Source organism: Schistocerca piceifrons, chromosome 3 (assembly GCF_021461385.2).
Source record: "Schistocerca piceifrons isolate TAMUIC-IGC-003096 chromosome 3, iqSchPice1.1, whole genome shotgun sequence".
NCBI classification, from domain to species: domain Eukaryota; kingdom Metazoa; phylum Arthropoda; class Insecta; order Orthoptera; family Acrididae; genus Schistocerca; species Schistocerca piceifrons.
This window is the reverse complement of record NC_060140.1, coordinates 230,153,207-230,169,461: the sequence shown is the minus strand read 5'-3', so window position 1 is coordinate 230,169,461 and position 16,255 is coordinate 230,153,207. Positions and strand designations below refer to the sequence as shown.

The following is a 16,255-nucleotide window of genomic DNA, read 5'->3' as shown; positions in this document are numbered from 1 at the left end:
CCACATCTCATGTGACATGCTCACAATACGAGATCTACGGAACATGAAATAAATAAATAAATAAATCACTGGTTCCTAGCCAATTCTTTGTCACTAAACTTTGAAAAAACACACTACATGCAGCTCAGATCTTGTAAGGGGTGTCCCACAAGTATATGCCTAACATATGATGACAAGCAGTTAGAAGAAGTGGACAGTGTTAAATTCTTGGGATTACAGCTTAATAATAAATTCAACTGGGAGGAGCACATCATAGAGCTGCTGAAGCGTCCAAACAAATCTCTAATTGCAGTGCAAATTCTGCCAGACATGGGGGATGTAAAGATGAAAAAGCTGGCATACTATGCTTACTTTCACTCCATAATATCATATGGGATTATGTTTTAGGGTAACCCATCCAGCCAAGCTAAAGTTTCTTGGGCACAAAAACGTGCTATAAGAGTTATATGTGGTGTGAACTCAAGAACATATATATTTATTCTTTAATGAAATTTGCCCTTAAAAATATATCACTTTTTCAAACCAACAGCTCAGTTCATGGAAGCAATACTAGAAATAAGAATAATCTTCACAAGGATTTGAAGTCACTTACTCTTTTACAAAAAGGTGTGCGTTATTCAGGAACACACATTTTCTATAACTTGCCAGCAGCCATAAAAAGCTTAACAGTCCACAAAATTCAGTTTAAGTGAAGCCTAAAGGGTTTATTGGTGGCCAACTCCTACTCCATTGAGCACCATTTCAGTGCAGTAATATGTTCATTGTAAATAAACAAAAAACATTTTTTTTAATTTTAAATTCAGTGCATTAATGTGATCTAGTAAATGAGTGTTGTAAAATGATCCTTTCATATATTACACATTAAGAAAAAAAAGGCGATCATTCCACTTGAGACCTGTGGAAGGCACATTAGCCTATTTGTTTTAGTTGTAAATATTTGATATGTATCATTGTTTTTCTGACATGTTCTACATTCTAGAGGACCTCCTCACCACAGATCAATGGGAACAAAAGTAAATCGAATATAATTTGTTTAAATTAGTCATATAGTGTTGAAGTATCAGCAGTTTACATTCAAGAGTCCACAGCACGCTACAAATTTTCAACATCTGCTGTATAAGTTCAGAATTGGGACTGAAAATAAAATTGTATAGTAATAATACAAGAAAATTCATTAGATGATGTTTAAGTCTTGTTCAGTAAGCTCCAGCACTGAGAAGGTTCTGTAAGGAGTATATGAAAAGAATATGAAACTGAGAATACATTAAAATAATTCTCATATGTACTTAGTCCATGCAGCATTCTGGAATAATGGTACATCCAATATGAAAGCTGAATACTACCTAATAATATTACAAGGAAAGAAACACACAAAATTCTACAATGAACTGCACTGTCTGCTGTACCTCTCATATGACATTGCTTATGAACTGATACTGTTTTTCTGAACGTTGTCTTTGTTTCTGGTACTACTGGAAACACAAGAATCCACAAACATAAGTGATGCATAATGGGATAGTGAAACATTCATCTACAATTACACTACAAATCACTGTGAAGTGGATGACAAAGGGTAGTAGCATGGTACCAATATCAGGGTTTCTTTGCATTCCAATTGTGTACAGATTGCTGGGAATGACTGATTTAATGTCTCTTTGTGTGCTATAATTAGTCTAAGCTTGTCTTCAAGGCCCTTACAGGAGCAATGCATAGAACAGTGAAGAATATCTGTAGTTTCTTTACTTAATATTGTTTCTCAATAGTTTTTACGTAGGCTTTTGTAGGATAATTGGCATTTATCTTTAAGCTTCTGCCAATTCAGAAATCTCAACATTTCCAAGAGACTGCCCCAAGAGTCAAACAAACCTGTGACCATTCATGTTGTCCTTCTTTGTATACCTTCAGTACCCATTGGTAATCCTACTTGATATGAGTCACACACTTCTTGAACAATATTCTAACATGGGATGCAGAAGCACTCTGTAGTCGATCTCTCTTGCAGGCTGACTGTGTTTTCCCAGTATCCTGCCAATGAGTTAAGATCTACCACCTACATCAGCTATGGTTGGTCTTATGTGATCGTCACATTTCATATCCCTACAAATGATTGCAGACAGGTATTTGTACAATCTGAGTGACTCCAATAGTCAAGCATTGATGTTGAGGTCAAAGAATATTTATTTTCTGGATTTTTTAAGTGCACCACTTTACATTTCTGAGATTTAAAACAAGTTCTCAGATTCTGCATATGCTGAAATGTTATTGAGCTCTGATTCAGTTTCAGCATATTCTGAAATCTTATTGGGATATGATTGGATATTTGAGCAGTTTTTTTCAAATGGAACATTGAATGAAGACCAGAATGAGATGCAGTGTGAATGGAGATGTATAGTAATTTATTTGTCCAGGATAATACTGTATGTAGTGCTATAAGATTAATACATGAATTAGCATGGAGAATGAGAAAGAAATTATATATAGGGGTACATTCGATATTTGTGTTCTTTGCTGTACTTCATTGTATCCCAAATGTATGTTTCTGGATGAGCAAAAATATTTTATATATGCAGTGTGCTTCATTGTATCCGAAATGTATGTTTCTGGATGAGCAAAAATATTTTATATAAATTACACATTCTTATGGTTTACAAATATGCAGTGTGCATGAGCAAATATGATTTTAAAAATGCATTTATTGTACATGTATTTTAACGATGTTCATACAGTTTATATTGTTTATTGTTCAATATTATACAACGATGTATATATTGTTTTTACATGACATTACTATTATTATTATTATTTTTCATTTCGTCTATTCATAACAAATCAAATAAAGAACACTATCAATAAATAAAAATACCGCAATCACATGGATGATGAACAAAAAAATTATTAATTTTGCGCTAATAGATAAGAGTTTTTATAAAATAAGAAACTGGGGCAGAAATATTCCCATTAAATATGTTCTCAAAAATTTGTAGGAAACACATCACGTAATGTGAAATATAACGTATACGCGCACACTTGCTTTGTAAACCTGACACTCTCATATTCTCTCCATCAAAGCAACAATTTTTTCAGCTGCAAAATCACCCATAGACTACGTATTATATCTATAACGAACATTATCTGAAAACTGAAATCTAATCAGAATGGAAAAGAAAAGTCGAGTGTTTAACTTGGTATAGGAAAAGTACGACAACACAGCGACATAAAAGAATTATGAATTGCTCCAATAACAAACGAAATTTTATATACCTCAGAAATGCAAAAATTGCGTTGGAGGAAAAACTGATACACAAAATAAAAGACTTACAACGCATCCGTCTTCTGCGATGAACGATTATATTCCGGCTTATGTTTGAAATTACCGCTTTTACTACAGTCTGCGCTTTTACGTCACATCAGTCGGCGTCGCCAACATACATGCTTCTTCTTCCAACCGTGCCGGTATCCTGTAATGCATTTTAGGGAATGTATATCTACAAATTATCTACAAATTAATACAAATTAATGCAAACCAAAAAATTCTGCATTTATATATATTACTCTGCGTTCATTTCCATACTTATTACGTTATGGCAGTAATTTATGAAACTCTGTGCTACTTGTAAACTTCTTACCACAGTCTAACTTGGGATATTTATATTTCGAATACAAATACTCTCGATATATAGAACATAAGTTTCTGAATACTTTTTGTTCATTAATATAATCGAGTCTTTCGGTTTATTGCCCCTGAAGAAACTTGGAAGCATAAATTAAGTTTACAGTAGGTTCGTTTGAGCAGTTACCAGAAAGCGCCAGACAACAGGCTGTACTGCGCATGCGCAGCTACGATGACGTAGGCAGCCCGTGCTTGGTGCTTGCTCTGCTCATACGCTTTTCGTCGTATTTCTGGTGGGGCATCACGTGACCATGTGTAGCCGTGCCGCCCGTGCGGCATGTTGTTGAGAGGAGATACTGAGTTGTACTTAGAGCAATTGTTCTATCATATCCCACACAGATAGAGGATGCAAATATGGAAGCAGTTCTTGGCAAAATATCATTTCAAAATTAGACTACACAGCTCGAAGTACCATAAGGGGTGACTTTGACAGATTTTTTTTTTTTTTTTTTTTTTTTTTTTTTTTTTTTTTTTTTTTTTTTTTTTTTAAATTCGTACTCTGCAATATTGTTATGTAGCATTTCCAACAGGTTTACATCTACACAGCACTGCAAAATGCTACTAGGATGGAATACAAATTACTTACAACAAAAAAAGAGAGAGTTTCTTGTGTAGCTTACACCGGAATAAAGGACAATAAATTTCATGACTATTTCAAAATGTGAAAAAATTAACATGGTTGTCTGTGAGGTAAAGAAACTGTACAACTGACAGTTTGTATTCTACTCTAGGAATAAATATGAAGCCATGTGGGGAGTTAAAACGATAAAACATGGCGTGCTGCCAGTCTAAAATTTAGCATAGAATGGCATTCTATAAATTTAAGACGTAAGCTCAAGAAATAACTTCAGGCCCAGAGGAAGTACTAGACAAGTGCCATGTGATCGAAAAACACTTTCACAGAAGGCAGATCTATAAAATTCTGCTACAGCTGTCATTATATTTGAAACAAAATATTTACTTCAAAACTACTGACCAAATTTGCCTACTTAGCTTCAAGTCAATGTTTACTAATGTTCGTACGTATATAGCATTAAGAGATCTTACAGTGTCATAAAAGGAACAGGTCATGAGAGACTACTCCAGCCAGCATCGGAATTTCATAAACCATACTAAAATGCTTCATTCCGCTCTAATTGCACATTTATATGTCCAGATGGACTCTGAAGTACCTGATATTCAGCTTTTCATGTGGTTCTCGTGATACCAATTTTCTTGGAGGTCCAGTACTCTATTCTCATGCTTGGTTCTTTATTATGGTATAACGTCATTCGTCCCAGAAAATGAAAATTTGCACTTTAAATTGAACTAGGTTGAAAGTAGGCAATAGCGCGGAATGAAACACTTCATTTCAATAAACTAACTGCTTCAGCGAAAAAAAAAAATGAAGCCTATTTCTCTATAAAACGGACAGAAATAGCTTCATTAAGACATTAATGGTTGATTGCTAATAACGTGGAAATAATATAAAATCAGAAAATTGAAACTACTAACTTATTTAGGTCTTTCATGGTTATGAGAATGTATATTAATTCACTTGATGGCTCCTGGCCACAGAAATCTGTTTTGTTTTCGTTTGACGTGGGAGCTGTAAACGAAGACACGAAACATATACACGGTCACGGGTCACGTGGGGAAGGACCCCCACTATAACTCAGCTTGCTCTGCGCATGCGCGAATCTGGCAGCTTGGGCGCGCCAGGAAAATTTTTCCGGGTAGCTTCTGGCTACTTGCTGCTACTGCTCATACACCAAACAGCCACGCTCCAAGTAGCCAGAAACGGGAGGAAGGCACTGCTCATACGCGAATTCAGCTCTGCGCATGCGCACGAGCCCGCTGGCAACTGCTCATACGAACCTAGTATGAACCTTGAACGAGGGGCAAAGTGTTATGACCAAGATAGAAAAGTTCAAATAGCGTCTGTCTTATGCCTCTCGTCAATAGCAAGAAGACACGAAATAGTGGATTTGATAGTTGATTCTCACTAGGAATACGTGTACACGATCGTCTCATTGTCCTATCTCATAGTTTGTGAGACGCAGAACTTCGCTAACAGGTACGCTTTGCGCATATCACCAACTTAAAAGACCCTTATAATACGCCATTCTATCATATTTACCATAAAGACTGAAAGCTGTGGTGCCGTTACAATTCATAAATTAAAACACTTGTTCAAATACCCATAATTTTAAACAGTTGTACCGGCGATTAAGATACGTGATCAAAGGTACCGGTATCAAAAACAAATATATTTCAGTTTCTCACGTGTTTTCTTATATAGTATGGGCAATACGTTGCAATATGAAAATAAACATTGTCTGGATGGTCATTCCTAAAAGTATGTTTTTCATATTCTAGCAATGAAAATGGTTTCTCCGCGAAGTCTATTGCAGCTACGCAGCTTTTGTCGTTCCCAAAGTTCCGGCAAATTTCTGGCAGCAGCCGAAAGTGTTTCAATTGGCAGGAGAGAATACTCATCGAAAGAAAGTTTAGTTTCCGTTGCTGTCAACGACAAAACGGGTGAGGGAACAATTCTAGTAATAAGTGACAAGTTTATATATGCTGCAATATAAGCTGCCATTGCCATCTTGATGCCAAAATAGTGCTTTGCATGACAGTAAAGAACATGTTACTATGACTCAGCGCCAGATCACACTTTCTTATTCTATTGTTTCTCAAACCATCTCTCTGTATTATCCCCAAAATCTTTTTGAGTAGCTATACCTAGGCACAGAGTTTGCCATTTATGCAATAATAAGTATCTTATTTTTGTAAGGTATCCATATTAGTTAATACTAATGTTAAGTGTAAACAACACGAGATTCTTTGGCAGTGATTAGTCATCACGGATGGATTAGTAAATTGTTGTGGGGTCGGTCACAGATAAACTGATGAAGAATCACGGAATGATGTTTTTTTTTTTTTTTTTTTTTTTTTTTTTTTTTTTTTTTTGGGGGGGGGGGGGTATAAAACATTGTTGTTAATATAAAGGAAATAGTTCCATGCAAACTCACTTTCTCTCAACTGATAATTTGAGTAAAATTTTAGGTCACTTATGTGGTAAATGCGGTAATCCACCTATGAAAAATTCCAGATATAAGTTGTGTTATTTTGATTATTTAAAATTTAATCCACACACAGTTCATGAGTCCGTTATTTGCCTATCTTAGTAGACTTTTTCATATTTAGTTTCTTGACTGCCTATGTCTCTCCAATATTTTGCTGATTTAGAGATTGAGAACAAAAGCCTTCAAAAAATACAGAGAACATAAAGATACCTACTGAATTTGCTGCATACATATATCCTAATGATAAAAATAAATGAGCATCATAGTAACTGAGTGTAGTGAAATTACTATTGATCTCATACTAATAAATATATGTTTATGCTACTCTGACACCCAGATAATAAACTCCAGACTAGATCATTTTTCAGTCATGATAGTAACAAAAGACTGAGGGAACTGTACAGAAAACATGAGAGCACAAAAGACAAGGTGAATCACAAAATTTCATTCTATTAAAAAATATATCTGTGATGGAGAAGAGGGAAGCAGTGTACACAGATCAGCCAGAACTTTATGACCACCGACCTAAGCAGACCGGTGAAACAGGACAGGCAGCGATCAGTGGTAGAAATAACATCAGACTTTAATAAGTATTAAAGTCAGTACTGGGGAGAATATAAGTGTTTCTAAATACACAGTGCACCGAAGATTCCTAACGATGGGCCTCTGAAACCAACTACCCATGCATGTGCCATTGTTAACATGACGGCATCATTAACTATGACTGAAATGGGTACATGTCTATCGGCACTGGACGTTGATGCAGTGGCATAGCATTGCATGGTCTGATGAATCCTGGTACCTTCACCATGCTGATGGGAGGGTGCGAAACTGTCATCTTGAGGGTGCGAAACTGTCATCTTCCAGGGGAACAGCACCTTGACACTTGTACTGTGGGATGGGGACAAGCTGGCAGCAGCCCCGTAATGCTCTGGGGAACATTCACATGAGCATCCATGAGTCCAGTGGAGTTTGTGCGCTTGTGCAAGGCACCATTGTAGCCAAGGAGTATCATGCACTGGTTGCAGACAACGTAAACCTCTTCATGACAGTCGTGTTCCCTGACAACAGTTGCATTTTCAGCAAGATAGTGTACCATGTCACAAGGCCAGAAGTGTGTTGGAGTGGTTTGAGGAAACAGTGTTGAATTCCAGTTGATCTGCTGGTCCTCCAACTTGCCAGAACTGAACCCAATCAAACACATCCATCCCCCCTCCCACAGGGTGACGTGTGTGCACATGTGGTGTCAGCTCCCTCCGGTAACCTTCCGAGGTGTCATTGCTTCCACCCCATGCCACGGCTCCACTATTGTTCATGCCAAAAGTGGACATCCCAGCTATTAGGGAGGTGATGATAATATTCTGGCTGATCAGCGTATGTGGAGAGTGGTACAAATACCAAATGTGACCAGCTTTTCGCTCTTTATTTAATTATCATCATATTGTTACATAGCCTGTAAAATAGTACCAAAAAAGTAAATCTGGATGTCTGGAGAGGTAACCCACCCAAAAAATAAATTAAAATTGTATTATGACTTGAAAGAAAGAAAAAAACTTAGGCACATAATACTCTATACAAAATCCAAAAGAAAGACTACTGCTGTTTGATCAGAGAAATAAAAGTCTTCTGCAGTAAGACAGCTACTGAGAAAAGGGAAAATTATTCAAAAGACATATCACCCTTCATAAATGGAGTGACAAAGTGGAGGGAGAGAGAGAGATAGCGAGAGTGAGTATTGCCCACTGCAAGACGATAAAAGTGATGTGGATTCTCTAGAAATGGCAAACACCTTCAGTAGATTTTTTTGTAACTGTAGCAGATGAATTGGTGAAACAAACCCATAAACAAATCATACCATTGCATTCATCCTAGCAACTGGGACTGAAGTTTTGAACCTAATAAAGTAATTTAAAGTCAAACATTAATCTTTTAATGGATTGAAGGGAAAGTCTATTAGAACAAACTTATAACCTTCTTCCTGGTCACCATGACCAACTATAACCTAGCCCACAATCATTTTTCCTTTGAAGGCATCACCTACAAACAAATTCCACAGCACAGTCATCTGCACCCAAGTGGTACCATCCTATGCCAACCTACTCATGGTCCCTCTAAAGGAATCCTTTCTCCCCACCCACAATCCAAAACCCCTCACATGGTTCATATTTATTGATAAGATCTTCATAATCTGGACAGAGGATGAGTACCAGCCACTGACAACAACTCCACTTCTATGGCTGACACCAGTTCCACACCAAGAAGTACCTTCAGTATAGCCTTGCCGCCTATGGCCATCACATCTGTTGTGGTAACAAGTAGTCCCTCTTCAAAAAAGCCGAGGGTTTTACTGATGCCTTCTCAAACCAAAATTACCTTCCTCACTATGTTCAGAAACAGATTATCACATAACTCGTACCTCTGCAGTACATCTAGATGCAAGATCTATCCTACACATCCTCCCATATCATTTAATCTAGTCCTGTCACTGTCACTGTCCTGGACTGTCTGTGAAAGCAGCCATGTGATCTAATGACTTAGCTACAACTGGTGTGTGGCATTCTCTGAGGCCCATCCAAAAAGTAAGGAACATTTATACTTACAGTCAATGCATCTGTCTTGGGGCAGGCACTCATCGGTTTCTGGTGGTTGGTGTGACGCGGACAGTTGCTGTGTGTAGTTATAAGTCGGACCTTGTCCTGTGGCAAGTCCAGAGAGAGCTGTGACCATGGCTGAGCCAATTGTGAATCCCGCCGACTGTGAGGCGTAAGATGATGTTTGTTTACTGCAGGTGGAAAATGTTAGACCTTGCGGCATTCACCGCAGACTTGTTACCATTTATGGTGAAGGTATAATGAATGCAGCCAGTGTCTGAAAGTGGTGCTTTATGTTTAAGAATAGGAGAAAGATGTTCGTGAGGAAGAGAGATCAGGGCTGCCTCAAAAATCACAGGTGCACTGAAACAAAAGGTGGGTCACGTCATTTTAGGGAATTGACAGTTCACGATTAGTGATGTGGGAACATCAGGAAGTGTTTTGTTCAATTGGCACAAAGTTGTTACTCAGCACTTAAGGTACTACAAAAATCTGAACACGGTGGGCCCCATGCACACTCATGGGTGACCAGAAAGCTATGAGAATGGGTGCTGCATTAGCATTCTTTGAGCATTATGGCCACACCTTTATTGACTAGACTGTTTGAGAGGGTGAAGCATGGGTTTCTCATAACACACATACAATGAAGTGACAGTCTGTGGAGTGGTGTCATCCTCAGTTGTAACAGAAGCCACACAAATTCAAACAAACTGCATCAACTCAAAAACTGGTGGCTTGTATTTTCTGGGACAGTGAAGGGATCCTACTTGTTGATTCCATGCCCTGCAATACAACAGTCAGTAGTAATACATACTGTGCTACCCTCGAATGTCTTTGTTGGGCTATCCAGTACCAGAATTGTTGTGTTGCATGGCAGTCAACCTCCACATACTGTTTGGCAGACACAAGCCTTGTTACATGAGGATTTTCGGTGGGACAGCTTAAAGCATCCTCCCTACAGTCTGGTCCTGGATTGGTCAGACTTTCCCTGCTTCCAAAACTGAAGGAGCATCTTGCTCATAAACGCTCAGATTTGTTGAAAACCTGAAGGGCGCTGTCATGATCTGGTCGAATAGGGTAAACGTGAACTGGTTCCAAGGTACAACAAGTGTGTTAATGTCAAAGCGATTCTGTGGAAGAGTAGAGAAAGTATATGCCAACACATGTATATTCAGTTTCTGTATTAGTGTTAAAGAATATCTCAGTATGATGAAACATTCCATGGCCCACGTACATGGGTGTGGCCACTAACAGGCTATCTGTCCACATGTACAACCACCCTGTTGCTGAGCATACTACCCAACACGATGTGCCTTACTTCAACAATTGAGTCACAGCCTGTGCCATCTGGATTCTTCCCACAAATACCCACTTCTATGAATTGCACAGGTGAGAACTATCTCTGCAACATATTCTGTGTTCCCCTAATCTGTCCTCATTTCTTCTCTCCTTCTCTCTTCTCCTTTGTCTACAACTCATCAAAGCCCCCTGAAGCTGCACCTAGGAGCACACTGTCCTGTCTTTGCTGCTTACTTCTACAGACAGCCCACTCTTTCCCTGTTATCCTTCCCCATCTCACACCTCTTCTGTATCCGCACTAACCACACCAACCAAGCTCATCTGTTTGGTGAGCAGCAACCTATCCCAGATCTTCCATTGGTCAAAGTTAATAAAGAATTGATGCATCATATGTGAGCAATAAAAATATTGTGTGAAATGCATAGCTGCACTTTCTACTGATGCTACCATAAGTTTCTTGCAGCTCTTGCACTCATTTCTCAGTGCATCTACTCCTAAAAGGAGTGCAAGAAATCACACTGTTATAATAATGAAGTGGAACAGCCACACCTTCACATCTTCACCAATCATTCTGTTGTATTGCTCATATCTGAAAGAAGATAGCAAATCTGGAATGTTTTTAAATAATTGCCACTATTAGAACAGAGGTGCTTATGTTATTGTTGTGCAGTAGAATAGCTTTAACCTTGTACTTGAAGAGTTAATAAAGAGGTACAATTCTGTAGAATTATATGTGATACTCTAAGCTTCAATAAGAGAAGTGGCATTGTGGTAATAAAGCAAGGAAGTGTTAGCAGTCTTTTGTGAAATATTGTCTGAGCTGCTCTTCACAATTTTGTTACCACTGGAGCGTTATTTCTGGAGATAACAATCAAGGCTGTTGATCTGACTTGTTTTTGAAGTGTTTTCTTATATCTCACTGAAGTCACTGCCTTGTTTGCTCATCATCAGTTACTGTAGTTATGTGGTTTTTGAAAATTTAAGATTCCTAGTTTATGAGCCGCTGGCTTCATTTCACATGGCATATCTATATACTTGATATGAGGACCCTTTTTTAAGTTTGTACCTGACAAATGTACATTACTTTAAAATTTAAGAGAGAAAAGAGATCTTGTATTTTAATTCGGTTAAGAAAAGGAGCATCATAACTGATAATGACTACTTTTCAAAGTAACTTATCATTTCAGCTTGCCATCAACAGATTAGTCAGTAATACAGTCCCTATCTTTCCTCCAAACTATAAGTGCACCAAAATCCAACTACATTTACTTTGTTTTTCTTTTTGTCCAGCATTACAAACTTTCAGTGCTGTTTTGCAGTGTGTGTGTGTGTGTGTGTGTGTGTGTGTGTGTGTGTGTGTGTGTGTGAGAGGTGCAAGCATAACTTGCAAGTATGGGAGATATGTTATAATGAATATGGCTATTTTTTTATTTATGATGTTGTAACTTTACCACAAATGTAGCAAAAATGTCAGATTGGTTCTTGCATTTTCTGTTTTGTAAGATATTAAACTCAGCCAAAACTAGCTGCAACTGAGCTAACAGCATCACTGTCAGTCCCAGGTCTCTTCTGACATGTTACTTATAAACAAGGACATTCCCGTTACACATCTCTGGGGCTAACAGTGAAGTTAATGTAATTTTTCTAAATGTTATAGACACAAAGTATGTAGTCACTTCCTACTCCATTGGGTAACACCCTCACTGCCCAAAGTAGAAAGAGTAGAAAATGACAAAAAACTTTTTTATAAATTTTAACAGATCTGATTATGGCGTTCTCCTGAAACGTGTCATCAAATAATAAAGAAACATATTTATTTTGGTGACCAGGACAAGTGTATAACCATTATTTTGGTGACAAAGACAAGTGTACTACCCCTTATATTGCCAAGGACTGACAAAGATAAGTGTACTAACCCTTATATTGCCAAGGATAATTGCATATCTCTGGAGAGTCTTTTTGTCTAAAGTGATAACTTCCGTAGATAGTTTTCTCAACAAACTCGTTCTGTAATCTTATGTTAAATTTGTTGCTATTAATGTCTGATTAGTAACATACATGGGAGAGAAGAAGAAGGAGGAAAAAAAAAAAAAAACTGAATAACTCGTATACTGAAAACCTGCTGAAATACTTTACAGGAATCAGCAACTCTGATAATCTTGTACTGGTGTATTATCTCATATTGTCAAACTGTGGAATTTAATTATGAATAGGGTTTTACAGAACTAGGTGACTAATTTTAAGTCTTAAGATTCTCTGTTAGCTTCTCCAGAAATGATTTGAGGAGCAAATCCATGATTTTTTGGTATATGATATTTTCCAAAATTGTCAAAAAGCTCATCACGTTTTTTACCTCTATATTACAGATTTTCACACAGTAGAGAACAGCTTGTTGTGTTGCATTTTTCCTTTTTTTATTAAGTGATCTGGTTATCCCATCAAATTGGTACACTGAACTGAATTTGTTGTGAAGTACTGTTGTGTGGAATTGCAGAGAGAGGAGATGAGCAGTGTCACATGATGTACGACCGTAGAGTTCCTGAAAATGTTATTATTTTCTGGTTTTAATGTGTTTGTCAGTTTTAATGCATATTTTCTTGAAATGACATTGTATTATAAGGACTAAAATATTTTGTGTTTTTTCCTTCCGTTGAAATTCAATACTATATTATATGAAGATTGGGGCAATCTGAAAAGGAAATGTAAGAAGATACCTGCAGAACATAGAGTTTGCAGAAGTAGATTATTATTACATAACTGTTACAGGTGTTGCCACTGTCACAATGGGGAGGCCTCCAGTGAATGGCATGAATTTAGAACTGATCCAAGAACTGACTAGCACTTTAGAGTCTCTAGAGAAAAATAAATCGAGAGGCATGATTCTCACTTCAGTAAGTTTCAGCAGTTTTCTGCTGATTGGACACAGTTATATTTTGTTTATAGTACAGATGAGCCATTTTGCATGCATGTAGAAATTTTTAATGTTGCAAGTAATATTTACCTTAATATAAACTTTCCTGAAACTTGAATGTCATTGTGATGTAGAAGAGTGTAGTTGTGTAGCATGACTAATATTTTATTAGCTTCAGGTGCACTGCCTATAAATGTTAACATTTTGAGGCCAAATGCCTCTTAAAAGGTGTTAAAAGTTTGCTTTTCACTGTGTCATTTTCATCCTCTCCATGAAGCTTCAATTACACGAGTATTATCTGGTTTTAAATGATTATGTACTGTGACTCACCAATTCTGAAAACTATTAGTAATCCCTCCCCCCTTCCCTGTTATTTGAAGAACTGAACTTCCATTATAAAGCAAACTTCAAGTGTCATATACTAAACAACAGAGTTAATGTGTTAAATATATATGTTAAGTCCATAAAACGTTAATGACTGAAGACACAAAACCGTAATTATGTTGGTTTTGTTAGATTTGGATTATTCACACACCGATTTATGAAAATCTTAAAATCAGAAATAGTAAACTAAAAAATTGATGATCCCTTTGGGTAATCCCTTGTCAACTCACCTAGGCCTCCCTGCTTGACCATCTCAGATTTCTTTCAAATTGTATGTGAACATTTGCACATGTCCCCAATGAATATTGGTGAAGTTTAACATTTGTCAAAGCAATACTGGCAGAGATATAGGCATTTGTTGGACTCCATGGATGACTGTGCAAAGTGAATATGAATTTGTGATGAATATGAGCTGTTATATCTCAGGCATTAACACAAAATTTTGAAATATAAATTTTTATTTATGTACCACTTTCCAATACTAAATAAATTAAGTGCAAATTTGAAGACTTTGTAAAAAGGTGAAATATGTGGTATTTTTGACATGATTTTGCCGAGAAGTGTTCTATGATTCTCTCCAATTTCAGAAAGACCAGGGTTTGAACTGAAAAACAAAGTGTATTTGATTATCCAGTGTGGGTTAACAATGCTAGATAATTTGAATCAAAATTTGGTGCAGAAGTCATGGCAAGAAAAAAATGTGAACTTTGGATTCTTATATCTCATGGAGTACATAACGCATCCCAAAATGAAATTTAGAACACAATAGCTTAAGTAGCACAAGGATGTGCAATACAAAATTTCATTCATCTACTATTGTCCAATAACTTACAAATTCTTCGAAAATATGATTTTCGTGAAATAGTGAAAATAGAATATATGTGACATGTCTTTTACAAATAGCATTTTCTATTAAAGTATGAAAACCAGTGTCATTCAAAACATTTTAAGTGCCCCCCCCCCCCCCCCCCCCCTCTCCAACCCCTCCTCCCGTCCCACAACAGTGGGTTTAATTTCCAACATGAGCTAGCAGTCTACATAAATTGAGACAAAGTATCCAGAAAAATCACACTGTGAATAAGTTTTAACTTTGGCTTCTTATACCTTGTTGATTAAAGGCTTGATAAACATGAAATGTGGACACATCAACCAAGCAACATAAGGTTTCCCAATAGAGAATATCATTCACATATTGCTTTCGAAAGTCTTACAAAAGCAGTTCAAAATTGATTTCCATAAAAATCACAGAAATGAGCACATTCAATTTGCTTTTAGAGCATCTGTTTTCCATGATTGATTTCAAGCTAATCACAGTTGGAAGAGTATGTTTTCAAGCATCCGAAAAATCACATTTGATTCTCGAGTGTGCGCTAACAATACCTGTGAAACTGATGGACACATTTGAGGGAATGTACCACAGCAACAGGCTACATTGCAGCAACCTGTAGTCTGTGTTTCATTGCATGTGATTTCTATCGTTAAATTGATAGACAATATCTCACTTTATTGTGTTGGTCCATGGTTTAAGATGATGAGGCAACAACCCTATGCAATACCAGCCATGAGTGGTTTTCTTCAGCCAGGTTCCCAAATATGTAATTTGGTTTCTTAATTTACATTCCAAAGCCTTGCTGTGGTACCTGTCTGCTTATAAAGCCATTTGTTCAGTACCTTATCTCTGACATCCAAATATGTAGCAGTACCTCCCATAGGTGGCAAGCAAAAAGTAATGTCAGTTTTTATTTATAACTTCTCAACACTGCAGTTTACATTTCTCAGTATTTTTGAGCCACTTTCTGCTGTTCATTTTCTGAAACTTCATACTGTTAGCCAGATGATGATATTGAAGGAAAAGAGTTTGGAAATGAGGTGTTGCTATGGTACCCAACAAGTATCCTGTCTTTCGGGGGCAATAAAATGAATGAGCCAGGCCTTGAGGACACACAGATTTTATCAGTGTATCATTTTGTTCTTGAAGTGCATAACAACGTTGCTGATCAACCATCCCTTATCGTTGTAATAGCCAGGTAACAACTCTGTGAATGTCAGACATGAGCACGGTTGCACTAGATGCTCATGCAACATAGTACAGTGTTCTTATACACTGTGCTGATGCGTTCCGAGCTTAAGTGATTTTCTGTGGCTAGTGCCAAAAATGTTCTATTCCATATCAATTTTGAAGTCATTTTTGTGGCTACACAGATTGACAAAATTCTTATAATTTTTATATTGTGCAGCTGAGGCATCAGTGTAGTAATAGATTTTAGTGAGCTTTGTTTGAGTCAACAAAAAGTCAATGTATGTTCAAATACACATATTGCAAGTGATCTGA

The 16,255-nt window shown here is 37.1% G+C and overlaps 2 protein-coding genes across 2 annotated transcripts in view; one reads left to right on the top strand and one right to left on the bottom strand.

Annotated features, from left to right (window-relative positions):
• LOC124787847 (meiotic recombination protein DMC1/LIM15 homolog) overlaps positions 1-3,749 on the bottom strand; it is a 141,666-nt gene extending 137,917 nt beyond the window's left edge. Inside the window, exons 1-2 of the mRNA XM_047254800.1 lie at positions 3,627-3,749; positions 3,320-3,458 (exon numbers count right to left, since the gene is read on the bottom strand). The gene's annotated coding sequence lies outside the window, so the exon portion shown is untranslated. The remainder of the gene's footprint in view (positions 1-3,319; positions 3,459-3,626) is intronic.
• Positions 3,750-5,531: 1,782 nt separating this feature from the next.
• The window catches only part of LOC124787848 (enoyl-CoA delta isomerase 1, mitochondrial-like), a 72,960-nt gene continuing 62,236 nt past the window's right edge, over positions 5,532-16,255 (top strand). Inside the window, exons 1-3 of the mRNA XM_047254801.1 lie at positions 5,532-5,726; positions 6,029-6,190; positions 13,395-13,519. Coding sequence (XP_047110757.1) covers positions 6,031-6,190; positions 13,395-13,519 — 285 coding nt within the window. The 5' untranslated portion in view covers positions 5,532-5,726; positions 6,029-6,030. The remainder of the gene's footprint in view (positions 5,727-6,028; positions 6,191-13,394; positions 13,520-16,255) is intronic.